The sequence below is a fragment of the Pundamilia nyererei genome, unplaced genomic scaffold (genome assembly GCF_000239375.1).
Source record: "Pundamilia nyererei isolate P.nyererei 1_Seehausen unplaced genomic scaffold, PunNye1.0 scaffold00145, whole genome shotgun sequence".
Lineage (NCBI taxonomy): Eukaryota > Metazoa > Chordata > Actinopteri > Cichliformes > Cichlidae > Pundamilia > Pundamilia nyererei.
Window position 1 is genome coordinate 326,184 of NW_005187546.1, and position 25,529 is coordinate 351,712.

The 25,529-nt window shown below is 41.7% G+C and overlaps 2 protein-coding genes across 5 annotated transcripts; both read left to right on the top strand.

The window, feature by feature from the left end:
* Positions 1-4,662: 4,662 nt before the first annotated feature.
* LOC102203001 (retinol dehydrogenase 8-like) lies at positions 4,663-11,125 on the top strand. Its single transcript, XM_005744528.1, has 6 exons — positions 4,663-4,792; positions 8,160-8,321; positions 8,404-8,583; positions 8,781-8,874; positions 9,928-10,111; positions 10,234-11,125. Exons 1-6 carry the CDS (start codon positions 4,687-4,689, stop codon positions 10,459-10,461), a joined length of 954 nt encoding a protein of 317 aa, XP_005744585.1. The 5' UTR covers positions 4,663-4,686; the 3' UTR covers positions 10,462-11,125.
* Positions 11,126-13,640: 2,515 nt separating this feature from the next.
* palb2 (partner and localizer of BRCA2) lies at positions 13,641-22,339 on the top strand. 4 transcript variants are annotated; one of them, XM_013913704.1, is made up of 13 exons: positions 13,641-13,782; positions 14,024-14,109; positions 14,187-14,246; positions 14,344-14,524; positions 14,659-16,092; positions 17,567-18,879; positions 19,014-19,166; positions 19,486-19,568; positions 20,424-20,570; positions 20,716-20,832; positions 21,227-21,314; positions 21,405-21,580; positions 21,670-22,339. In XM_013913704.1, exons 2-13 carry the CDS (start codon positions 14,032-14,034, stop codon positions 21,893-21,895), a joined length of 4,056 nt encoding a protein of 1,351 aa, XP_013769158.1. In that variant the 5' UTR covers positions 13,641-13,782; positions 14,024-14,031; the 3' UTR covers positions 21,896-22,339. The 4 variants fall into 4 exon arrangements, with proteins under 4 accessions (XP_013769158.1, XP_013769157.1, XP_005744586.1 ...); XM_013913703.1 differs by having other exon boundaries at positions 13,641-14,109; XM_005744529.1 differs by lacking the exon at positions 17,567-18,879 and having other exon boundaries at positions 13,641-14,109; positions 14,659-14,693.
* Positions 22,340-25,529: the final 3,190 nt, after the last annotated feature.

Here is a 25,529-nt window from a genome sequence, read left to right on the forward strand (position 1 = left end):
GAGAACTTTCCTCACTTTCTCTCCCCTCCCTCCCCTCTCCTCCTCTGCAGGGCGACCCCTCCCTCCCTGCCTCCCCGGAGACTCCTTCTAGGCTCGTGGGGCTGTGCTCAAACCATAATTACTGCGCGTGTCACTCTTAGCATCAATACTGGATGAGTGATTTAGGGATTATGTGATGTCTCTGTGATTTGGCGCGCCTGTGTGCCCTGCGTGCACGAGCACAGATTGCAATACAGCGATGGCACGCACGAGCACATGCACACTTTTTTGTTATTAGACTTTAATATTAATAATAACCTACCGGGGGGGGGAACTGCTCTCTTTTACAAACACGAGTGTGCCACTTTGCACTGACTGCTCCCCCCCTCTGAAGGCACACATACACAGCATGCTAGGACAGGACAGCGGTGCTGCCCAACTAATAAAAATATGCCGCTGCAGATTCCAAATTCCAGTGCCTGTCTGTCTTTGCCCACCCCACGCTCTCTTCAGACGCACACCATAGCCTTCTCACATGTGCACGATAAAAGAAAAATAGGCTCCCTGATTTCTGCAGAAACTTATCAAAAGTTAAAGCAGCTCACTGGGAGTACAAGAAGTTTATGAATGAAGAAGTCTAACAGACTGCGAACTCCGCACATGCGCACACACATGCTTCATTTGCATTTGTTATGTCTAAAAGATGTGTATTTTTCTTTCCTTTTTTTGTGTATGTGCATGCAAATTTTTGACCAAATTTCAACGGATATTGTCATAAAAAGTGCACAAGGGTGATTTTCTACTATAATTAGTATTATTGTTATTATTGTTATTATTTATGGAGTGATCTGGCTGCAGGTTTTCCACAAATCTGGAATCCCATTACAGTTTTTGTGATTGGGCTTAAAATAAATTCAGTTTTATTCTATTTTATTTCTACAGAAACACTTTTGGCAACATACTGTAAGTTATCTCAGAGAATTACAAAGTATCAGAAGGAAAGAGCAATTATTTCCTTTGTAAGCACAATTTTCGGCACGTTGCTTATGATCAGACTCTCAGAGGGAAATGATCTCATATTTAAAGGCACTTGTGATATTATTAGTCATAATTATTACGAGCTCTTCAAGTAACAGCACTGTTTTGGCAACAAGACTCAATTGGATTCTGGCACACATGCATGCTGATTTTCTGGAGAAGAGAATAGATTCCAGGCATATTTCCCAAGTCCCTGTACCTCCTGCTTCAGGTAGGTTGTCTTAAATGTATGACTGGAAGCTACTGTCTTGTGTTGAAGTGCGTGTGTGTATATGTTTGTGCTCCAAAATAAAAAAGAATCCACACCATTGTGCTAATGGTCTTATTTCTTTGTCTTAGAACAAAAGCTAAAGTAAATTGATCAGACTCAACAATGCACAGCTGGAATCTGGAGTAGTCACAATGAATAACCCATCTCACCCCCACAAATCTTCACTACAGAGGGGGCTGAGCTCCTTCTCCTTCTTTACCCTCTCTGCCATGAAGAACGCATCAGGAAATCATTCATACCATTCTCTAAAAAACACTCCGTGCTCTCCTTTTTGTGACAGGTAAACACACCTTCCACAGTTTCCACACACATTTACAAATTTTTGTATCAAACATTTTTGCTGTTCTTCTTAGATTAGTGGTGTACATTTATTAATGCCATTTACACTATTTGCTAGAATTCTCTTTACACTGAAAAAAAGGGATTGGCCAGCTCTTGGATTTACATAAGCATCTTGCATGTATTTAACACAAGTGCCTCATGCTTTAAAACTAAGTGTAACTATATAGTGTAGAAACTACATGATATGCAGAGAGGCTAGATTAAATTGTTCATATCATGTTCGAGTGCAGTCAATAACTTACTACGACACTGCACGGGATTTCAGTCTCACGCGCTTTGGATCATGGTTTCAGGAAGGCATCCATGTCAGTCAAGTTGAGCAGCCGCCTCTACTTTTTTTGGTATACCGTAAAAGGTAAATTGGGTGGTTGTTACATTAAAAAAGTCTAACTTGTAATTTGAACACAATAATTTCATGTTTCTATGAACGTAATTAAATCACGAAGGATCTGAGTGAAATTCAACAACTTAATTTGTTCTTGTTGACATGATACAATCTAGTAAGAGTGCTTAGTTGCTGAACTCATGGAATTCACAAGATCACGCGAGATGTCAAACTGCAGGAAAATCACTGGAGTTATAAGAGGCAGACAACTACACACACACCACGTGCATGCTATTGCTATTTATTGTGGTTTAACCTGTCAAGGACAAAAACATACAAAAAAATTCTGCATCAAGCCTTGAAATCATAGCTTTCCTACTTTCGTTAAGTCTGGATTGGTAGCATGGTGGTTAGTGCTTCACAGTAAGAAGGTCCTGGGTTCAAATCCACAATCTGGCTAGTTTGCACAGGTTTCTCTCTGGGTATTCTGGTTTCTTCCCACAGTTAAAAGTCGTGCAGTTGTTAGAGTTAGGTTAACTGGTGATTCTAAATTACCTGTCAATGTAAGCGCAAATACTGGTTTGCGATAGACTTGTGAGCTGTCCAGGGTGTACCGTGCCTTGTAACTATCACTTCAGGGTTATTTCCCAACCCCCCTGCAACCAGGATAAAGATAGAAGGAAGTTGTAGATCCATTCAGTTTTCATGGTAACCAGACTCTAGACTTTGTTGAACATTATGTAATATGAAGACAACATGTAGTATTTAAGTGACCAATAGTATTGGGGTAAAAGTTATTGAATAGTGTTGAAATAAAATGACAAAATTGTGAAGGATTAAAATATTCCAAGAGCTCAACTTACTTCATCTAAAAATGTTTCAATCGTGTTTTATGAACACAAAATGCACGTTTATTGAATATGAAAAAGTTCTGTTGATTTAACTCAGTTGTTTAAGTTTCTGCCAAAGCAAAACATTTGTGTGCAACCAATGTCCACTATTGAATCAAGTAAATCCAACATGGCCTTTTTTTCAGTTTACTGTATATAACATTTTGCACTGCCTCACATATGAGGCCTTCAGTATGGACAATTGGTACTTTTGTCAAAGTTGTTTTTATTGTAGATTATACTATTTTTATCCTTTGTGCTGCTAGCGCAACACTGCCCTTTATATTTTGATTACATTTCAGTAATTTAAGTTTATCTATTGAAAGTAATCATGTTGACCACTGGGAGTCGCCAAATTTCTTGGTGGAGGTCTACACAAGCTGACATCTAAACTTAACACAAAAAGTACAAAAACTTGTGTTTGGTGGATTATTTCTTTGTTGTAACAATGCTTCTTAGCAACAAAAATTACACCATTAGAAAGTCTTTTTATTTCCCCTAAAATGGTGTCACATTTATTAGAAAAATGCATTTGTGGGTTGAGCAGCAAAGTTGAGTATCTGAGTTGCGCCCATGAAGAACTTGCCAAACTTCTCTGCCAGTACCAAAAAGCTTGTTCTGCTGTTGACTTTTGTTTGAACTTCTGGTACCCCAGGTGCTGACATTCAGGCTCCTGACTGACACCAGCAGCAGAACCCTGCTACAGTTGGTGTCTGCTCCACGCAGACACATGGCACAGACACATGTGACTGATCTGGACATGGCTCATGCCACAGGGTAACCTGAAAATGGTGTTCTGCAAAGCCAAGCTACAGCATTTTTTGAATCTCCAAACTGAAGGCCAGGTTCCATATAATGGATGTGAGACACACGCCACAAAGTGGGCGTGCCAAGAAGACCAATTCCTCAACTTGTCAGCACTTAGGAACTGTAGGGAGTCTTTTACAGATTTGCAGTGAAGGTTTCCAGGACAAAGAGAAAACCAGACAATCCAGAACAGACTGCACACAGCTAATCTCTGGTCTCATGGAGCTGTCAGGAGGCCTGCCATAACTGCCCTTCACTGTCAGGCCCGTTTACACTGGTGTCACCAACATGTGCACTGGAACCTGAAGCTGTGGAGGAACTTTATGTTCAGTGATGAGTCCAGATTCTGCTGGATCATGGGGTCGAAGTGTGGAGAAGACACAGAGAACACTATGCTGATTGCTGCACTGATAGAATAACAGCTTTTGGTGGAGGCAGTGTGACAGTGTGTGGCAGCATCTCCCTCACTGGAAAAATAGGGCTCATCTTTACTGGAAGCAATCTCAGTGCAGAGAAATATCAAGATGAGATGGCAACCAGTGGCAATCCCATATCTCCACAGTCTGAGACTCAACTCTGTCCTCTAAGATGACAAAAACCTGCTCACACACAGTGGGGTTTTTCAGAGACTGCCTCCAGAATTTGGGATTGGAGAGGATGGAACGGAGCGACCTCAACCCCACTGAACACTTGTGGGATCACAACCTGTTTGTGCCAGAGTGACCAAAACAACCGTACTGGGTGATGTGACAAATGCTGGTTGAAGAATGAGACAGTAGTAGTTGCAATGATGAGGTGACAGGCTGCTGTGGTTGTGTATGGTTCTTCCACATGCTACTGTCCTTTTTTTCAGTTTTAACAGTTATATTATGCCTGCAAAGCTGTTGGATAATCCCAGTCTTCATGCATTGTGTGGTGTGTGGCCTGTCCATGTGACTCCCTTTCTGAGTTTATCCTCTTATAATGGCTTTCATCTGAAAGTATCACTCATCCTGCTGAGCTGCTTGTCTGCTAGTATCAGTTTGAGCAGAGCCATGGAGAGACATGGGCAGAAAGTGGTGCTGATCACAGGCTGTTCCTCCGGCATCGGCCTGAGGATTGCCGTAATGCTGGCCGAGGATGAAAAGCAGCGCTATCACGGTGGGTACATGAGTGAGGAAGGTAGATGATACCTATATATTAGATTTTAACTGGTCTGGCACGTGAACAGGCTACAGTTGTGTTATAAGACATAGGGAAACAGACCAAGTTCAGTGAAATAATTAAAAACTAATATAATTTATCACAGGAGCTTTATCCTCTACTGTCTTTTTTTAGTGTTGTTAAGTTGTAAAATGATCGTGTTTGTAATGCAACACTCTTAAAAAACAAATAAGTCTCTTACGAAGCTATTGGCTGAAATTTTTACTTTATGTAGAACCTGGAGGCCAAAGTTGACCTTCTTTGGAGCTCTTTGCTTCAGAAATGCAAAAGCGGAGGTGCAAATACCAATGATTTGAGGATATTTAAAGGAAATGGTTCATGTCCTCATCAACAGTATTCTGCCACATATATCATACAGTGGGGCAAAAAAGTATTTAGTCAGCCACCAATTGTGCAAGTTCCCCCACTTAAAATGATGACAGAGGTCAGTAATTTGCACCAGAGGTACACTTCAACTGTGAGAGACAGAATGTGAAAAAAAAAATCCATGAATCCACATGGTAGGATTTGTAAAGAATTTATTCGTAAATTAGAGTGGAAAATAAGTGTTGCTCGGCGACAGCCCCAAAACATCACTGCTCTCGAGAAGATCTGCATGGAGGAATGGGCCAAAATACCAGCTACTGTGTGTGCAAACCTGGTAAAGACCTATAGTAAACGTTTGACCTCTGTTATTGCCAACAAAGGTTATGTTACAAAGTATTGAGTTGTATTTTTGTTATTGACCAAATACTTATTTTCCACCCTGATTTACGAATAAATCTTTACAAATCCTACCATGTGGATTCATGGATTTTTTTTTCACATTCTGTCTCTCACAGTTGAAGTGTACCTCTGGTGCAAATTAGTGACCTCTGTCATCATTTTAGGTGGGGGAACTTGCACAATCGGTGGCTGACTAAATACTTTTTTGCCCCACTGTATATATTTCCTGAAGAGAACTGCTGTCATTTTCTCAGGTTATCACCAAAAAACCTGTTAGCTCTACAAAACAGATCTCCAGTACTTGCACAGCTTGTTACAGACATGTGCGCCAGCATGAGAAGCAATTTTTTGCCAGTCTGCACTGAAATACAGCGCATCGAGTTTTGCCAGAGAAACTAAGACTCTGCAGCATCAGACCAGATCTAATCCAAATCAAAGCTGCGTGCACTCCTTCAAAGGCTGCCTCCTACGCCCTCTCTGTTACATCCAATACCAAACTGTTGGAACACACGGCCTGTGTTAAAAATCATTACATCACCCAGTCACAGCTAATTATATATGTATGTAATGCTGCCTTTCTACTGTTCCATTTCTCCTGCTAGTCATATTAATGCCTCTCTGTGTCTTTTGATACTATTAAACAGTCATAAACAATGATATCATAGCATGGGAAAAATGCATACTTATACTGTGCTGCTGTAACAAAGCAAATTTCTTAACTGTGGGACTATTAAAGGCTATCTTGTCTTATCTTATGTTAAATGGTAAATGAACTGGTTCGTATATAGCACTTTTCCAATTTGATCGAGCACTTAGAGTGCTTCATACAACATGTCACATTCACTCAATCACACAGTGATTAATGTATTGGGAAACTCAAAAGTAGACTTTGGTATCCAGTGCAGTGAGAGATCAAATCACCAACCTTCAGATTACATGTCCTGCTCTACCTCTAGAACCATAGCCAAGAATTACTTGTTCAGAGGATGAAAAATGTAACTAGAAAGATTATGGACTTCGAAGCGGTCAGTGATTGTCAGTGGTGCTCAGGGTATTGCTCCAACATTAAGGCCAGAAACTGCATTTTGCAGTGAAAGGAAACACTCTCCTAGCTCGCTACATGCTGCTGTGTAGATGTCTGTGTTGCCAATTTCGACCTTAGTCTCTCTTAAAACATCAGACAACAGGTAAAAAGAGGAAGCCAGCCACAGTTAGTGTAATAATTGCTTTATTCAAGGATCTCACGGACGAGGCTGTGAAGGCTGACTGGGCTATTTTTGGAGCAGGCAGGTGATGTGTCATGGCAAGGCTAATGCCAGTCTGCATACTATGCATCATCACAGAAAGCTACTTAAGGTTTATCATTACTATGGTGGCTATCTATAGCATAGATTCCCCTTCTGCTATTTAGAAAGTGACAACTAATAAATAAGTCATGTTTGAATCATGAAAAGTAGGCATGTGCGCACAGGATGAAGGCCATGTGTGTGGACTTTATCCTGTATGTTTACCTATAGGATATTATTCCACCTGACTCACAGCTGTTGATCGCATTGTGAACAGTAAGAGCTGTGAGAACTGTTTTATTGATAGCTTTATATATAGTATTTTGTGCTTTGCGGCCACTTTCCAGCCATCACCACCTGAACTTCCCTCTCCTCCATGTCCGGCATCACTGAAACAGGGAAAATGCATTTTCTAAAGTGCTTTCAGCTTCCCTGCCAGCCATCCTGGCAGTGCCCCTCGAGCCCGCTGCACCAACCCTCCCCTCCAGCGGAGCACACCCCTCTGCCACAGGCATGTACACAAGGACAGGCTCGTTCAGATTGAAAATTCTCACGTAAAAGCTCAAAAATGTGTGTAAATCCTATGTTGATGCTGCACCAGAGCCTTTCATTGGGTGAAATAAAAAACACTGTTTTTGTGCTCATTCATACCTTGTCAGTTTGAATACCGCCGTAGACACTGAACTTAGTCTGACTCGGCAATGTTGTCTGCATATAAGCATTTTACCTGCAGTTTCCTAATCATTTATTTACAGATGGAAGGTTGCATTGGTTCACGGTGCGTAAGATACATCTTCTAGGTTCTCAGGGGTTACGGGGCTGTTTTGGTCTGGTCGTTCAAAATCAGACACTGTCGCCTGGGTAACGCAGCAAGGGCTGATCAAGCCCAGACTTGCATCCAAACAGAAGCTACCCATGGATCAGCTTTTAATCCAAAGCCATCCAGTGGCTTTGTCTGTGGCTTCAATCTTGGATTTGGTCGATTAAGGCCTTTCCAGAGGAACAGTCCTGCAAAACCTCTCCAGCCAACCTCTGTGGGCTTATAGATCTTCCAGCTCCTGAGTTCCAGTGTGATCAGGTGTTTTGTCAGCTAAGATGATGATCATCTCTGATGGCTGGAGTGAAGTCGTGACCTTACCTATAAATAATGGTTAAATAAAAATGTCGCGTTTCTGTGGCAATCTTGTTTTTGCAAAGCTGATAGAGATGAAACAAATCACAGAATGAGGCTAAGATAACAAAACATGTGAACATTAATCCCAGCTTATTATTTTTTGTCTTTTTTCTCTTTTCTGTCACCATGTTGTCTGCAGTAATAGCTACGATGCGTGACCTGAAACGTAAAGATAATCTGGTGAAAGCTGCTGGGGATTTGTACGGCAAAACTGTTTTTGTGGCTGAACTGGACGTCTGCAGTGACGAGTCGGTGAAACAGTGTGTCGACAGCATCAAAGATCGACACATAGACATCCTCAGTGAGTACAACGAAGGCATCACTATACTTTGATACTATACTATATCACCTTTTCTTCAATTCATCCTTTTTCTCCAAACCAGTAAGTAATGCAGGCATCGGCCTGGTGGGTCCAGTGGAGAGCATCCCTATGGACGAGATGAACAACGTCTTTGAGACCAACTTCTATGGATCAGTTCGTCTGATCAAGGAGGTGATGCCTGACATGAAGAATAGGAGAGCGGGACGCATCATAGTGATCAGCAGTGTGATGGGACTCCAAGGTGAGCAGACGTAGACGTATGAAGGGAGAGGAGGTGTGGCGGGGGAAGTAACATGTCTGTCAGCTTCAGTTTGACGGTTAGGCGGGTGGACGGCAGGCTAATGGAAGTGCGGACATATGAAGAGACTAATGTGTATGACTTCAGAAACGTGTGAACAGCCGATCTGTGAGGTTACATGTACGCTTTGTTTTTCACAGGGGTGGCGTTTAACGAGGTATACGCAGCTTCCAAGTTTGCTCTTGAGGGCTTCTGCGAGGGTCTGGCTGCGCAGCTTTTGAGTTTTAATGTCATGTGAGTACAATTGACTGTTAAAAAGACAGTAATCAGTGGCTGTGAATAAAAGATGAACAAACAAACTTTGAGGTTACCCATTTGTCACTGAATTTCCATTAGTTTGGGAAGCCTCAAGCTGAAGGTTTTTTCACCGTCACACTGTTGACATTTTGAAGGCAAAGCATGGGGTGGAACTGATTTAGGAACATTACATTTCAGTGTAGTAATCTGTCAAGGTAGGCCCGCCTGTAGAGAGTATAAAAGATGGATGTAGACTCTGTGACATTATCCAGGGATTTTGGACTCCACAAAATGCTGCAAAAGAAAACTTCTTGGATGGCCTGTACCAAACAGCAAATCAAAATATTACTCAGATTATCCATTAAATAAAGCTTCAAAAGGCTCCAACAGCACACACATGGTGCAGAAGTTCGGTTTAATGCACTGAAGTAGTGACCGTCTAGCAGGCTGTAAGTACCTGTGCTGGGATACCTGTCAATCAAAGAGGCCTCGCCCTAATTCCAGCATCAAGTAGGAGAAGCTGCAAAAATAAAAAAATATACAAATAACTGCTACATGTTACTGTTTTGGTTGGTACACTACTACTTTGGTGCAAACTGAAATGTTCAACAAATATTTAACATTATTGTGACATTTTGTGAAAACATTTATGGTCCCAAGAGGATCCGTCTAATAACCTCAAGGCATTTCACAAAAAACAATAAATATCAATGTAATGGCCGAACTAGAGGAACATTTCAGGGATCAACAGGCATGTTAGATGACTTACTCTAAAAAAAACTTACATGGCAATCAACTGTCCAAAAATTTAGTTAGCTGAATTTCAATCTGAAAAAAGGGATTAAAAAAATAACTGATAAAACCAACAGAACAGCATAAGAATGTTTTGGTTTGGGGTTTTTTCCCTTCTTTTTTCATTCAAAACAGTTTAACTATCCAGTTGCGTCAGAAATCCGAGCACACTTGTGTTTAAAACAGTGAAAGCTCATTTTAATCTATTTAACTAAGCCATGTGGTTTACTTCTTTGTTGTGTGTTTTTCTCTCCGCAGATTATCAATGCTGGAGCCAGGCCCCGTGCACACAGAATTTGAGTTAAAGATGATTCAGGGCATGAAAGAGAAGGAGTGGCCTAGTGTTGATCCCGACACAGTGAATTACTTCAGGAATTTCTATCTCCCTGGTGCTGTGGATATGTTTGAGATACTGGGACAAACACCTGATCACATTGCCAAAGTAAGTTCATAAACTGTGTCATTATGACTCACTCAGTCTAATCCATCTGACTCCTTCTTGGATTAATCCTTTAAGTCTGACTGCAGATGGTGTCTTTCCATTTGTCTTATCTTTCTTTGTAGCGTACAATGAGCATGATCGAAGCCAGCAATCCATATTTCCACAATCTGACCAGCCCGCTGTACTCACCCATTTTAGCGCTGAAATATGGCGATGAAACTGGACACCTGTCTCTCCAGGCCTTCTACTGCATGCTCTTTACCCTGCGTCCTTTGATGAACGTCGGCATGCCCGTCCTGAAGTGCCTCACCTTTGGGTTCGTGAGGAAATGGAGAATTTCACCAAACTAGTGTGCAACAGTCTGAATAATAACACAAACACTATGAGTGTCTACCACGCAATATGTGGGCTTTTGCAAAAAATGCATTTTGCTAATATGAACAACCCAAAGTTGCAAATCAATCGCAAATAAAGAAGACGATAAGAAATCTAATCTTACACTAACATTTTCAACGAGTTTTGTCACTTTTCACATTTCACGCTGTTGATATGCAGTCTGCATTGTAGTGAAGAGAAATACACTATACTCCCAAAAGTATTCACTTATCCTCCTTTGCATTCATATCACATTGAGTGACATCACATTCATAATCCATAGTGTTCAATATGATGCTAGTCCACTCTTTGAAGTTATAACAGCTTCAACTCTTCTGGGGAGGCTTTCCACGAGGTTTAGGAATGTGTTTCTGGGAATTTTGATCATTCTTCCAGAAGCACATTTCTAAGGTCAGACAATGATGTTGGATGAGGAGGCCAGTCAAGGTTTTCTACACCCTACTTCAATGTCTTAATGGACCCTTCTTTCTCCACTAGTGCTCAGAGATGTTAGAACAGTTCCCAAAATCAGCTGGAAGCATGAAATTATCCAAAATATCTTGGTATGCGGAAGCATTAAGAGTATATTTCACTGGAACTAAGGGGCCGAGCCAAACTCCTGAAAAACAAAGCCACACCATAATCCTCCCTCCACCAAACTTTACACTTGGCACAGTGCACTCAGACAAATACAGTCCAAACTCACATTTTCACCACTGCATCCAACGCTTTGCATTCTGCATTCTGTTAATGTAAAGCTTGGATGGAAACCCTTTCCATGAAGCTCTCTACATACTGCTCTTGAGCTGATCTGAAGGCCACATGAAGTTTGGAGGTCTACACACTCTGCAGAAAGCTGGCGACCTCCGGACACTATACTCCTCAGCATCCACTTTTACATGGCCTCCCACTTGGTTTGGTTCCCAATCACTTCCACTTTGTTATACTACCGCTAGGAGTTGGCTGTGGAATATTTAGTAGTGAGGAAATTTCACAACCTTATTTGTTGCACAGGTGGCATCATGTCACGGTACCATGCTCAAATTCACTGAGCTCCTGAGAGCGAGCCATTCTTTCCATTGTTTGCCATTGTTTGTAGAAACGGTCTCCATGCAGGAATTCAAGAATTTGGATCACTGAGTGAATACTTTTGACAATATAGTGTATCTATGTTCTCCTTTATAGGATGTTATGTTTCTGAATATAAAGAAACTGTAGCCCAGTTCAGTTTAATTGATGCAGATTTTAAAGGATGTTATCCTATGCAGACTGCTAAACGAGCAGGATTCACACTTACAAGGCAACATAGCATTGCTTTACTTCATTGTTTTATCCTCATCAGTCCAAGACACTCTAATTTGTTCAGAGAGAACTCCATCACGTCTGTAGCCTGATCTGTAGCCTCTGCATCATTGTTTGATTTCTTTTTCTCATCAGTATATTAAAGTAAACATCTTTGGGATTAAACATGGCAAATTATGTCTTTCAAAACTGTGCTAGCTGCTTCTCGCAGTCTTCAGAAAACATGGCTCTGTACAAAACCCGTCTATCTTTCCACTAATAAAACTGTAATAGTAATCTATTTTAATAAAGGTTATGCAATAAAATCACCTCGTGTCACCTATTATCATTAAGGATTATTAATTAATAAATAAATAAAATATTGATTAATTATTAATTAATTAAGTTATTTAAGTCATTCAAAGTTTTTGTTACATTATTTGCATTTTTAGCCCAGTTAAAATACTTTGGCCTCGTTTTGATTTTTTTGTAGGCAGCTTGCTAGTTGGGTAATTTTTTTTCCTGCTAATAATTTTAGACTTTCAAAGAATTTCAGCAGGCTGAAAAAAAAAATTTTGGCAGCAATTTGATGCATTTTATTTTTACTGATATAAGCTAAACATGATTTTGTAAGTTTAACAGTTAGCACGGGCGCTGTGGTAGGCTTGTTGTGAGCTAGTTAGTGATGCTACACACTTGTGTTGCTCTCATTGTCAATATGTTTGACAATATTTTTGAGTCTCCACAGAGGCCCAGAGTTGCTGATAATATCAAAATTAAATCTGGAAATGTAATGTTGTCTTTTGAGATTTTAGCATAAGACTGACAATGATATCAAACTGAAGATTTAAAGTTTTATATCCATTGCAGATTGAGAGCTCTGGAGCCTGAAAACTTTAAATAAAATGTTCGACTTATAAACACAACAGCAAAGGTTTCATAGAAGCACAATTTATTATTTTCATTTAACAGCAGGACCCAGAATCTGCTTTGTTATCAATAGCTATAAATACCCTGGAGGGGAGTAATGGGTGAGGGAGATCATCAGGACCAAGCTGGGCCTGGATTCCTGGGTCCAGAGGTTTAGAGCCGCTTTCTCCCTCTCTTTCTTCACCGCTATCCTGTGCCAGATGTTCTGTTGACCAAGTGAGGTAGAAATCATGTCAGAAACATCTTCACCAGCAGCCTCCTCAGAGGGAAATCGTCTTCAGGCGTCCACCATAGATCCCCCACTGATGTTGAACAAAAACAGCACTTTTTGAACACTGTAAGCGACCTTTGCTTTGTGTAATGTTAAAGGACTTCACATGATCCTCAGATAATGCACAGAGACTCTGGACTTTTACATACTGATGTATGTACAGGACTATTCAGTCCTGTAGAAATGATATCTTTAAAATATTATTCTGTATGGCAAAATGCACTGTAAAAGAATTCCTGATTAAAGTTTTCAGATCAGCATTTAAATACAGAACTTTGACTTTACACCAGGTTTTATTTAATGCCGTCAAAGAACTTTATTTCTGCAGCTGACAATCAAAGCTGTCATCAAAATGCTGCACCCCAATTTTAATAGTAAAAATAAAACTTATGAGAATGATTATCCCTTAAAGACAAATCAGCGTGATGAGGACTAATAATAATTTTAAAAGGAATCTTTGGGGATAACAGGGTTTATGACCTGGGACTCTCCACCATCGGGTGTTAGAACTGAAGAAGCTCCTGGAGGTGAAACGTCTTCAAGAAACGTAAAGAAGTCCAGCCGCTTTTCTCTCCAAGCTCCTTAGTTTATGACCTACACTGCAGCCAGACACGAGGGGGCGGCAGCAACGCTTGGGTTCATTTACCTACCGCTGATCGACTCATCGGCGCTCGACTGCTCGTGCCTGGCGATGTGAGTCGCGGGAAATTAGAACTAAATCGATAGCTGCCAAATCGACCGTCAAAATAAACTTGTAGCCCGGTGTAGTCGCTGAAGAGCTCACCTTATGAAATAGCATGAACTACAGTAAAAGGCAAGTTGCAGATTTAATTAAGTATCGGTGTTTATCAATAGCGGTGTAAGCTTCGGCTGTTGGCTGCTAACGTTTATGTTTCGTGTGGGTTTTTCAGTTAAAGAAAAATCACGTTATTGTCAAGTGAGCTAAAGTTTTAGGGAAATCTATATGGCAAAGGTTACGTCTGCCAGCTGTGCTAGCGCCATAGAAGCCGTGTCATGGCTACATTTAAGTCTTAGTCGTGTGTTGCTGTGACCAGAGAGCAGCATGGAGACCACTGTGGGAGATATTCTGCACTGTGAGGAGCAGCTGAGATCTACGCTGCATTCTGATGATAAGGAGAAGGTAACCTGCATTTGTCCTCACACCTGAGCCACATAAAATGCTGCCATGACCTCTGAGATTAATGTTGTTTTTCTCAGCTTCGTAGGAAGTTGGCTGAATTACAAAGGGAATATCTCAGGACAGCCCAGAGACTGCAGGTGAGTGTCTTTCATTGTGCTATAAAAAGAAAAATGTAAAGAGCCTTTTTGTCTCATATATATATATATATATATATATGCATACATCTGCAAACAGCGTGCCGAGCGCTTGGAGGCAGTACAGAAACATGTGAGGAGCAGGATCGCTGAACAAAACCACCTGGAGCAAAGAGACACGGAGGCTGCATCAAATCTCCGTCTCAGTCCTTCTTCATTGATACTGAACAGCAGCGGTGACACAGCTCAGGGCTTAACTCAGAGCCAGAGACACACTGAAGGTAACACTTGATCATGGGACGTTTGCTTTGTCATATGGATGAGACTACACTGTTATTACTGTCAGAGGCACAGCATGTTTGGCCTGTAATAAAAGCAGAAAGTGAAATTCACAAATCATCTGATTTTTCACCAGGTCCAGCTGAATCTGACAACTCAAGGAGAAACCAGGTGATCAAGTTCTCACTTCCATCTGATGCTTGCCCGCAAACGCCAGATCTCAGCCATGCTGAACCTACAGGTTATAGAACAGGTTCTTCCCTGCGCCTCAGGTCACGACGCAGCCGCCTACGCTGGGAAAGTAGGAGCACAGAGAACAATGAAAAGGGACAGGAGCAGGGTGAGGGGATGGAAAGTGCCAAAAGAGCAGGAGAGGAGGAGAAACTCACATCAGATGAAGCAGATGCTATAAATGAAAGTGAAGAGCTTTTTTCTGGTACAGATTCTGAGTCTCCCTCTCTGCTGCTTACACACTGGAGCACACATGGATACACTGAATCAGGGGATATTCAGGGAAAAGACATCCCTAGATCCCAAGAACAAAAGGAAAAATATGCTGAGGAAAAAGGTGAAGGGGAGAAAGAACCTGAGTCATTGTTGCTCACAACACAAACTGAAAACAGGGGGCAGGATGGCACACAAAACAAACCGAGAAAAGAAGGGGCGAGAGGAGAGGATGGTGGAAATAGTAGAGGACGGAATGAAGAGAACATTAGTAAAGACACTGAACAAAATGTAGGGGACAAAACAGAAAGTAAAAAAAGGCATGATTATAGTGTGGAAGTAAAAGAGGAAAAGAATGAGTTGACTGGAGGTGGAAAAAGTGGGAGCCTTATGGACTCCTGTACATTAGTGGAGGGACTACTTTTCCCAGTGGAATACTACGTTCGAACCACAAGACGGATGACATTTTCACAGAGCCAGCCTGACATGCAGGCTGTAATAGAGTCCCAGCTGAGCAGGGGACGACATCGCAGGAGCCGAGGTCGTGCCAAAGGACAGAACAGGAGCACACAGAGCAGCGACCTTTCACAGCCGCACACTCAGACAGATTTCTTCTCTCTAACAACTGCATCTGGGGACCCTAATAAACCATCACAGGCTGTTGCATCTGTGTGTGCATCTGCTGAACACAGCCAGAACTCTGGTAAGATTTCAGCTTGTCAGATGGACTCTAGTTTTTCTCCCACGTCTGCTCGTCCAGCACGAGGCCGGAAGAGGAAGAGAGGCACGGGGAGAGGGAGATCTCAGACCGGACGAGCCTCTAGTTTGAACACACATCAGTCACCAGGTGAGCAAATCTCAGATGATCCCCAACCTACAGACATTCCAGTCTCTTCCTGTCAGTCTCTCCAAGAAGCTGATGGACCAGAGCCATGCCCAATCCCAGGAGAAACCCACCCAGCAACAAATGAACCACAGCACGTGCCCACACACATCACTGATCCTCCGCTTACTTCTGGAGATAATAGAGCTTCTTCCAGCTCTGCCTCTGGACATCCAGAGAAGGTCTATGAAATCTTTATGAAGAGGAACAACAAAGCTAACAGATCCCCACACATGAACCAAAGTAAGACTTGTATGAGTATGAATCAAATAGAGCCCAGCGTATATTTCGGGTAATATCAGATATTTACTGATAGATCTGTATCTGCATTTATAATGGCTGATAAATTCAAATTTTAAGAAAGACATGAAATAACTTGTTAGGAGGGCACTCTCCAAGGTCCCAACAACCAGCTAATCTGAGCAGAGTCGGCAGTAAATGAATAATCTCTGATTTGTTGTCCCAGTGAAACAGGTGAACTTTTTAACAGCATAATTACATTACCTCAGTAAGGACTCGTAAATAACCACATACAACAAACGTTAGAATAATCTGTTTTTCATGTGTCTTAAAGAAAGAAATATTGGCTCATATATTGCATGTTTAAATGACAACGGTCTATCATTATTGGTCATATTTGTTGGGCTCTGGAATCAGTCTTTGTCTATGTGTCTGTGCATCATTATAAAAATACCCTGAGACCTATGTTCACTCTATAAAGTGAATTGTGACGAAAGGGTGAGCGCAAAATCTATTTACACCCATTTCTAAAACAACCTTCCTCCTTAAGGTTATGTTCATGTCTATGTGCTTTATCTGACACAAATTCCACGCGTTCAGATTATAAAAACATCACAGAAATTGGAGAGACTCATCTCGAAGACTTTTGGATTCATTTGACTGTTGTGGCCAAAGAGACAGCGTTAAAAACATTATTTGCGTTGCACATTTTGATGCAGCACAATGTTTCGATGCAGTTATGTAGTGGTATAAAGCAATGAGTGCCTCTGCAGTGTAGTGGTTAGCACATTTGCCTTACATGCAAAACATTCTTGGTTTAAGACTGGGAGGAGATGGTTTAAAATCTGGGCCAAATCAAGCGTGCATCCATCTGCTGTGCAGTCCCTTGGGAAATAAGAGATCAGCAGAAAGTTCCTGATAATTCCCAAACATGTTGCTGAGACCCACTTGAATGCACAGTTTGCTGCAATATACAGCCGCAATTTTTAATTCAGTGTGTCACACTTTGCATGCACTCTTTTAATTTTTTCCTTAATAACCCTTCAAAAAGAACCTTCTGTCTTCAGCGTGAATCCTAACCCTCAGTGCACAGTTGCCATATGGTGGTGATTAAAGAGGTAGAAATGACGGCATTAGGTTAATTATAAGAATGGAAACTGGAAACTTTTGTTGTGTGAAGGAAACCACAGCCAATGCAGAGAACTGCACTTCTTCTTTTGATACAAGAAGAAGTGCATCTAAGATGACACAGAGGCTATTTTGTGAGGAGATGAATGTAGATGTGCACTGAAAGTCTGGCTTGGTGTCTGGTGTCAGTTTAACTGTTTTAAAGTTCCCTGAACAGACCTACTGACATGATGACTGACAGGTTGTTCCTTCAGTCAGGTCATCACCCAGTATATACATAACAAGTTCTATATACAGTGACGAGCACGTTTTTGACTGAAGCTTTTATTTTCCACTTTGTGTTCTTCAGGTACATCGAGCTGGCGATCTCTCCTCTTGCCCTCCTTGTCACCGGCTCAAACGTCTCTGCTTCGTCTTCCCTCTCTGTTGTCTGGCCCGCTGATGAACTTGGACACCCACCAAGATTTTCATCTCCCAGATGACCAGTTTGCCTCCCTGAAGCTCCTCAAGCTTCGCCAAGTCACTGGAGAATCTGCAGTTGAACCTTTCTCATCCCCATCTTACAACACACGCAGCAGCTGGCGCCGCTTTGACTTTCGATGCACCGGCGCTGATGCAGCGACGCCTCTTCCTCTCCCGCTAAGCCTCACACCCACAATTGCAAGTTCACCAGGTCATAATGCAGAACAGCTGGCTGCTACCCAGTCCATACACATCCAGAGTGTATCAGAAGAACACAGGCTTACAGATAAAGTGATGAAGCACTCCTTCACTGAAGAGCAGCAGAGCTTGGCAGAGACTCACTCTAGCCCAACAGAGCCAGTGGGGCAAAAGTGTGCTAATGTCTGTAAGGAAACTGTGATTGTGAACTCTCATATTGAACTTCAGACTCTCATGAACTCTGCAGACAGACCAGTCTGCACAGAGAATGATGATGTCATCAATCACCCAGAAAAACTTAAAGTAAAACATCCTGAACCTGAAAAACACACATATTGTGGTGTGGTCCATGCTTCAGAGGATCTGAGGTGTATAAATCACAGTGAAGAAGATAAAGTTACCACTGAGCTGGTTTCCTTTGAGTCACCTGTAGAGGAACTCTCCTCCAGCAGCTGCGCTGATAAACAAGCATGTAATGAAACAAACCCTCCAGGAGAACCTCTGAAGACTCCAAACAGACTCCCTGAAAATCAGACCAAATCTTCACACGGTGTCATCTCTCAGCTCATGTTGAGTTCCCCTCTGGCTTCAGCACCCTCCCTCTTTATAACCCCACACCTGCCTTCATCCACCCTAAGTACCAGCCCAAAACTACCCTCCCTAGGTCTCACCCCCCACCCTGTTACCTGCAGCCTACCCTCTGCCCCTTGTCTCAACCTGCCTCCACCATACAGCCCTTCCAGACAGGTTCTCTCTCCTCCACCCCTGTCTCCCTGTCCCTCCATCACTTACCTCCCTCCTAGCCCCTCTGCTCTCTCTCCATCTGGAGAGATCCACCATTTATCTAAGCCACCAGTTAGGGCCAATCAGCATCACACAGTTGAACTCACTTCTCCCCCGAGTCCCTCCGGCCATCAGCTGGAGGACTCAGCTGGGCAGTTGGACCTGAGAACAGAGGAAACGAAAGAAGAACTTGTAATTAGACACATGCACACATTGAGGGTAAAAAAACTGTTTTATCTGTTGCTGTATAGTTAAAGATTATTATTTAGCTTAAATATAATTTAAGGGTGTGTGCATCTAAAGCATCCGTGACATTGTTCTTGAGTGAGTTACAGTTTTTTGTGTGTGCTCAGGCTGCAGCAGGAGGCATTCTGGTAGATGCTTGCTGTTTTCCTGGATCCTCAGACACTTTGTGTGTAGCAGCAGCAGGAAAGTGGGCAGTGTGCCTTTGGAGTCAAGCTTCAGCCTCTGAATGGAAATTAATACACACCTGGACCTTTAGTGAGGTGACTTTCTTATGGGCCTGCATATCAGAATGACTCTGTGGAGGTTTGAACATTAGCTAGAACTACTTTTTCTTTTTTACTGTTCCACTGATTAACACCTGGTTTCAGTAATCTGCCAGGAGCCCTAGCTATACAATATAAATACATAGTTAAAGATGAGCGTAAAGAATCCACGTATTAGAATAAGTTTCATCTTTGTTGTAGCTCAGTGTTATTGCACAAACAATATAAATTATACATAAATGTGATTAGTAAACTGCAGTTTGAATGTTTGGGAGATGCATAAAATCACATGGCAGTAATTGGTGTTTATTTGCAGCCAGTGATCAGTGTGTTTCATGTCCCGGATGCTGCTGGGCTGATCTGTGTGACTCTGGGTCAGCTGGAAATCAGAGAAGTGAGGTGAATACTAAACCGTAAATGATTATCTCTACCATGTACTGTCATGTAAAAACTAAGTACACCCCTCCTGCTTCCATAGGTATTAAGAGGGTAAGGACCAGCCAGGTGCTACTGATTAAATGCACTTGATTAACTGATCATCGACAAATCAAATTCTACAGGCCTCGATTAAAATGTTGCAGTTCATGACATTACAATTAGAAAAATACAGAAAATGAGTGGTTTGTTTGGAAGGTTTGCCAATAGAAAGCCTCTCAACAAAAGTGGAGATGTTTGGCAACAATACAGCAACATATTTGGAGAAAACCAAACACAGCACATCACCACAAACGGCTCATACCAGCTGTAAAGCACGGGTGATGATTCTGACTTGCTTTGCAGTCACAGGACCAGGGCACCTTGCCGTAAGTATTTAAGAATCAAATGTGAGGGAATCTGTCTGACACCTAAAGCGTGCCCCAAATTGGTTCTAAAAGCAGGACAATGATTCCAAGTCTAGCAGCAAATCTATAACACAATATCTGAAAAAGAAAAGGATTCAGGTGCAACGATGCCGTCAAAGTCCAGACCTCAGCTTCAACCAAATGCTGGGGCAGGACCTTAAGAGAGCTGTGCTTGCAGACCTAAATGAACTGAAGCAACACTGTAAAAAAGAGTGGACCAAAATCCCTCCACAACGATGTGAGAGACCGACAAAGTCATACAGGAAACCATTATTTCAAGTTATTCCTGCTAAAGGCGGTTCTACAAGCTGCTGAATCACGGGGTGTGCTTTTGCTTCGCCTGTGCAAACGAGCAGTTTTCATTAAGTTCAGTATAGTTTGTAAAATATTTGTATGTTGTCTGTGTGCACAGAGTGCTGTCATCCTCCAGCCTCATGCAGATATTGCTCTGTGAGGGGATTCTTCAGGCAGTGATTGGTGTGTCCCGGTCCAGAGTGGTGACCACCTCCCACTCAGCCACAGGTTCCACTCTGCAGGTGTTTACGCTGTCAGACTACAGGTAACACATCACAGTTTTCCTCTCCGCTGTCGCCTTTCATTGTGTCGATGTCACAGACTACATCTGCATTTGGGGTCCGAAGCTTACATAGAGTTGTCACGATTCGTGTCTCACTTCTCTTTTTTTCTTTTTTTTTTTCTCTCAGCTCACCAAGCTCACAGACTCTGGTATCTCCAGGTGTTTGCGTGGGAGCGCTTGCACCAGTTGACGGACTTCCTGATGCTCTCATTGGTACAGATGAGGGCGGACACCTTTTTGTCTGGTAAACATAAATGTGATGATAAAAAGTCTAATTTAAAGATCAAGACTGCTGAATTCTGTTTCGGGTTTCTCTTTGGCTCTTCGTTCGTTTCTGATGTTGTTAGAATCAGTTATTCAAACAGAGCTAATGACATCAGTAGGCTTGTGCTCCATCGGGACCACCTGACCAGTCAGTGTATCAACTGACAACAGATGGGACAAGAGGAAGTTTAAAGACTCATCTGTTTGTTTCTGCTGCCCCCTACAGACAGAAAAAACAGCTTAAATAACACAAAACAAAACGTAATCCTCCTGTCGTTTTGTTTTTGATAGAAAGAAATGTGATTTCAGCAGCAGCTTCATCTTTACCTCGAAGCTGCTCCCGCTTACAGTTAAATTGTTTCTGTTTGTTGTAGGAATCTAAAGACTGGACAGCTGCTGTGCAGAGTCCTCTTTGGAGAGGGTTTTTCTCACACAGCCTGCCTCAGAGGATATTCCTCCTGTGTAAGTAAAAGCAGTAAAAACAAAAAAACCATGCCCCTGTAACGCTGTCATTCTTTACGTGATATAAGTCCTTTGCGTGTTTGTGCACAGGGAGTGTTGTTTGTCCTGCTGCAGCATCAGTTTCTAAGCTCTTTAGAAGACGAAGGAAAAGAAGGAAAAATAAAAGATCCTAAGACTGCCTTTTTCTCCTTGGTCGCCATTAACCCTCTAAGTGGAAAATCCATCCCCGCTACTCAGCTGTACCCACCGGAAACCTGGGCTGGCAGGTGAGATGAGGAATGGAAGACGAGGTTTGTGTTTCTGCGTCACTTTTCAAACACACTGGCATATTTACATCTGTCACTTTGCTCTACAGGCTGTGTGAAGCCGACGTCAGTGGCTCCGGCGTGGTGGGCCTGAGTCAGAACGGCTGCGCCTGTGTGTGGGAGCTCGGGCACCCGGGGGCTTCGAGGATGGTGTGGGCTCCAGAGAGTGAAGGCTGGCAGCTGGCTCGATGGGGGGGATTAAACACGCTGGTGACTGGACATCACAACGGAGACGTGACTTTATACTGCTACAGTCAGAACTCGCGCTGCTGCTAAAAACGGACTTTTAGACGACTTTTTAATCAAATATAAACATCTTTGTTTCAGTCTGCGTTGACATAAAGACATTGGGGGGTTTCAGCGTCATGGTGGGGCACGGACACGTTCCCTTCATTTGATTTGGTTACTGCTGTAAACTGTATTGCATTTCAGGAATTTACCTTCAGCTTGAGTAAATTTAACATAAAAATCCAAAAACATGAGCTTTCATGTACTGTAAACTGAGCATGTACCATAAACCAGTCGCTGCTGTACAAGCTTTCTAACACGTCACACCCTAGAGCTCCTTTTAGGTCACTGTAACGTCAGACTGGAAATGTGTGTTTTATTACTGCAGCTGTTTTTGACTTGTTTATGTATGTGTATGTTGTATTTGTTATATAGAAAAGAAATCTTACTAAAGTTGGTTTTAAGATTTACATTAAACATTTGTGAATTCTTTATTTTCTGTACATTTTATCTACTTTAAGCCACAACTGTGGCTCAAAACAACAGACCATGTTTTTAAAAAGTATGCAGCGTTGGAAATACGATTACTCGAGTATATTACTGAAATGGATCCTGTAGTAATAAAATTACTAAAGGCCAGAAGTTTACTTACACTCATCATGGACGTGAACGTCGGCTGTCCGTGTTAAACGTCCCCTAGAAAGATGACCAGATCCTTTTTGATAATCATCAGCAAGCTTTTGTCATAATTCTGTCCTGATATTTAATCGTAATTCTTGTCAGAAATGGTGGTGAATTTAAACAAGTTGATCGGGCATGAACCCGGCTTTAAATGTTTGTCGAAAAAAATATTTAAAAGGGGGTTTGGGAACAAGATTTTAGAGGTTTGGTGTTAGCCTGCTTTATCCAATCCAAAACCAGTTTTGATGTGTCCTTTTAAATAATTATTAAAACAGTGAATATTTTTGAGTTTGAGGTGAAACTTAAGAATTTTAAGGCATTCTTCCATCCTCATAATTTCATCCACTTTCTTCAATGCACCAGTAGCACCGGCAGCAAAATAGTCCCAGAGCATGATGCTACCCCCACTGTGCCTGTCAGTTGGTACAGCTGACTACAGTGTTCTGTAGTTTTACTCCCCCAAACTCCTACTCTTGTCACTGTGACCAAATAGTTCAAGCTTTATCTTGTCTGACCATAAAACACGTGGGCTGTCCGTGAGTTCTTTGGACTTTATTTTGAAAAAATCCAAAATAAACTCAAGCTTGTGCACTCTTACTTTTTAAAAAGTCATAACAGATGTATGTTATGAAATGAAAGTTAGAGAAATCATTAAAAGCCCAAAATAACTGTGAGCTTACCAGGTATAAAAGCTATATAATTTAAATTTCATATTATATTATTTACCAGCTACAGGACAGTTAAAAAATAATGCAATACATCCAGTTTGGGGGTGGTCGTTTCAAATTCTTACCCCAAAATATACACTTTCTGGACACTTTAGCCCCTCCCCCTTCAGGGCTGCTTTAATTAATCGTAGCAAAGATTACAAAAGGTGCAGGAAACATTCCTTGGAAATCGTGGCCCATGTTGCCATGATAGCATCACACAGATAGTGTAGATTTGTCCATGATGTGAATTTCACCACATCCCAAAAGTGCTCTATTTATAGATCTGGTGACTGTGGAAATGAGTGCAGTAAACTCATTGTCATCTTCAAAAAAGCAGCCAGAGAAGATTTGAACTTTGTGACATGGTGCATTATCCCACTGGAAGCAGCCATCAGAAGATGGGTACACTGTACTCATGATGGATGAACGTGCACAGCAACAATTTGCCTTCTAAATGTTGCAGCAGAAATCGAGACTCATCAGCCATGAAACATTTTTCCCATCTGTTGTCCAAATGTATTGGTTCTTAGCTGACAGGAGTGGCACATGTGGTGTAGTCTTCTGCTGCTGCAGTCCAAGATTCAATGTGTTGTGCTTTCAGAGATGCTCTTTTGCATACTTTTGTTTGTAACACCTTAGCGATGACTGTGTGGGAAAATCCCAGCAGATCAGCAGTTTCTGAAATACCCCGAGCCGTCTGTCTGTCACCAACAACCATGGAACATTCAAAGTCACTTAAATTACCTTTCTTCCCTATGCTGATGCTCAGGTTTATGCCTAAATGAAGAGATCTGCTGCTGGTGATTGGCTGAATAGATGTTTGCATTACCAAGAAGTAAAACAGATGTACCTAACAAAGGGGGAGGTGATTGTTTATTTCCCTTTATGTAATAATGCCACCACAATGTTTCTCCTTATAAATATTATTTAACTGTCTCTGTAGTTACTATTCAATAGTTCTCCCCTAATGAAATATTCAGTTTTTCATTTCCCCTGTAGATTGTTTTCCATTTCATCATTAATAGTTTACTGGACCATGGTCACATTTTTTTCTTTAAGCAAATCTTTACGAGCCACAGTCATAAAAATAGGTGAGTTCCCAGTCAGGTCGTTGGTGGCCAGCAGGCAACAGTGGGGTTCAGTTATTAATGAGTTCGATCCTACCACGTGGCCATTAATTGCTCATAAATTGCCCATAGGTGTGAATCTGAATGTGAATGGTTGTTTGTCTCTATGTGTAGCCCTGTGACCCTGATAAGCAGAAGAGAATATATATATATATTTAATACAGTACTTTTGTTCCATACACCACCACGGTATGTTGAAGCAATCAAGATGTGACTGAAGTTACTGATGTTTAGGAATTACTGACAATATTTTCAGATGCTCCATTTCCACAGACAGTAATAATTGCACAATTAAATAATAAGCGATATCGAGGTCACATGGGGTAGGATGCACTGGCCAGCTAAGCAACACCAAAGGCCTGAAAGAGACAAGTGAAGTGGATGATCACATGATCCTTTTTATGGTTCAAACCAGGGGTCTCAAACAGGGGCCAGAATGGGCCCAGTACAGACTCCAATCCACTGGATGGCTTTGGACAATGTGAAGGGCAACAGAAATTTTGGACTTTTAATTGCACTTCCATAGATTTTTTTTTTAGCTTTTTCTACTGATCAAGATTTCCCCCATAGCCATTCATACCAAACCACAGTAATTAAGTTCCAGATTTCTGTAATTTTACACATTTACTTCAGTTTAAGTCTCATCCTGACAGATTTATTTCAAATACTGCAGCAGCACTTCATTATAATGTAGAAAAAGACAATCTGTTAAAATAATACTTCAGCATTAAGGCATCTCTAGGATTAATGTGTAGTTAAAGTTCAGTACATTGACAGAAAGGACAGTTTCACTGGTCTGATGCAGATGAGATCAAAATGGGTTCTACATCAATGATTTAAAGCATCTCACCAAGTCAGAAAATGAAATTCAAGAGTGTTTAAGTGTGTAATATCAGAGGACACCTGCATTTATATTAAGGGGGGAAAAGAGAAAGTAGCTTACCTCAACATGTGACCTGAGAAGGGGTGAATCCTGTGCTGGGTGCATGAAAACAGGATATCCGTCCACAATTTCAGTCATACCATGAGTAGAAGTTCAGCCAGTTCTCAGCTGGTGTGGTATTTATTTGTCTTCCCCCCCAGTTAACCACCCTGACTTGTAATACTAATCTTTGTTGCTGACAAATATCCAGATTGTACACTACCCCCCCTGAAGACATGAAG

What these genes read in the sequence shown, in the direction of transcription:
- palb2 (XM_013913703.1), top strand. Translation starts at nt 14,032, where the DNA reads ATGGAGACCACTGTGGGAGATATTCTGCACTGTGAGGAGCAGCTGAGA. An exon ending in GAGCCAGAGACACACTGAAG is followed by an intron (nt 14,525 to 14,658) that starts GTAACACTTGAT and finishes ATTTTTCACCAG; the next exon opens with GTCCAGCTGAATCTGACAAC. An exon ending in CCGGAAACCTGGGCTGGCAG is followed by an intron (nt 21,581 to 21,669) that starts GTGAGATGAGGA and finishes TTTGCTCTACAG; the next exon opens with GCTGTGTGAAGCCGACGTCA.
- LOC102203001 (XM_005744528.1), top strand. Translation starts at nt 4,687, where the DNA reads ATGGAGAGACATGGGCAGAAAGTGGTGCTGATCACAGGCTGTTCCTCC. An exon ending in CAGTGTGATGGGACTCCAAG is followed by an intron (nt 8,584 to 8,780) that starts GTGAGCAGACGT and finishes TGTTTTTCACAG; the next exon opens with GGGTGGCGTTTAACGAGGTA. An exon ending in CACCTGATCACATTGCCAAA is followed by an intron (nt 10,112 to 10,233) that starts GTAAGTTCATAA and finishes CTTTCTTTGTAG; the next exon opens with CGTACAATGAGCATGATCGA.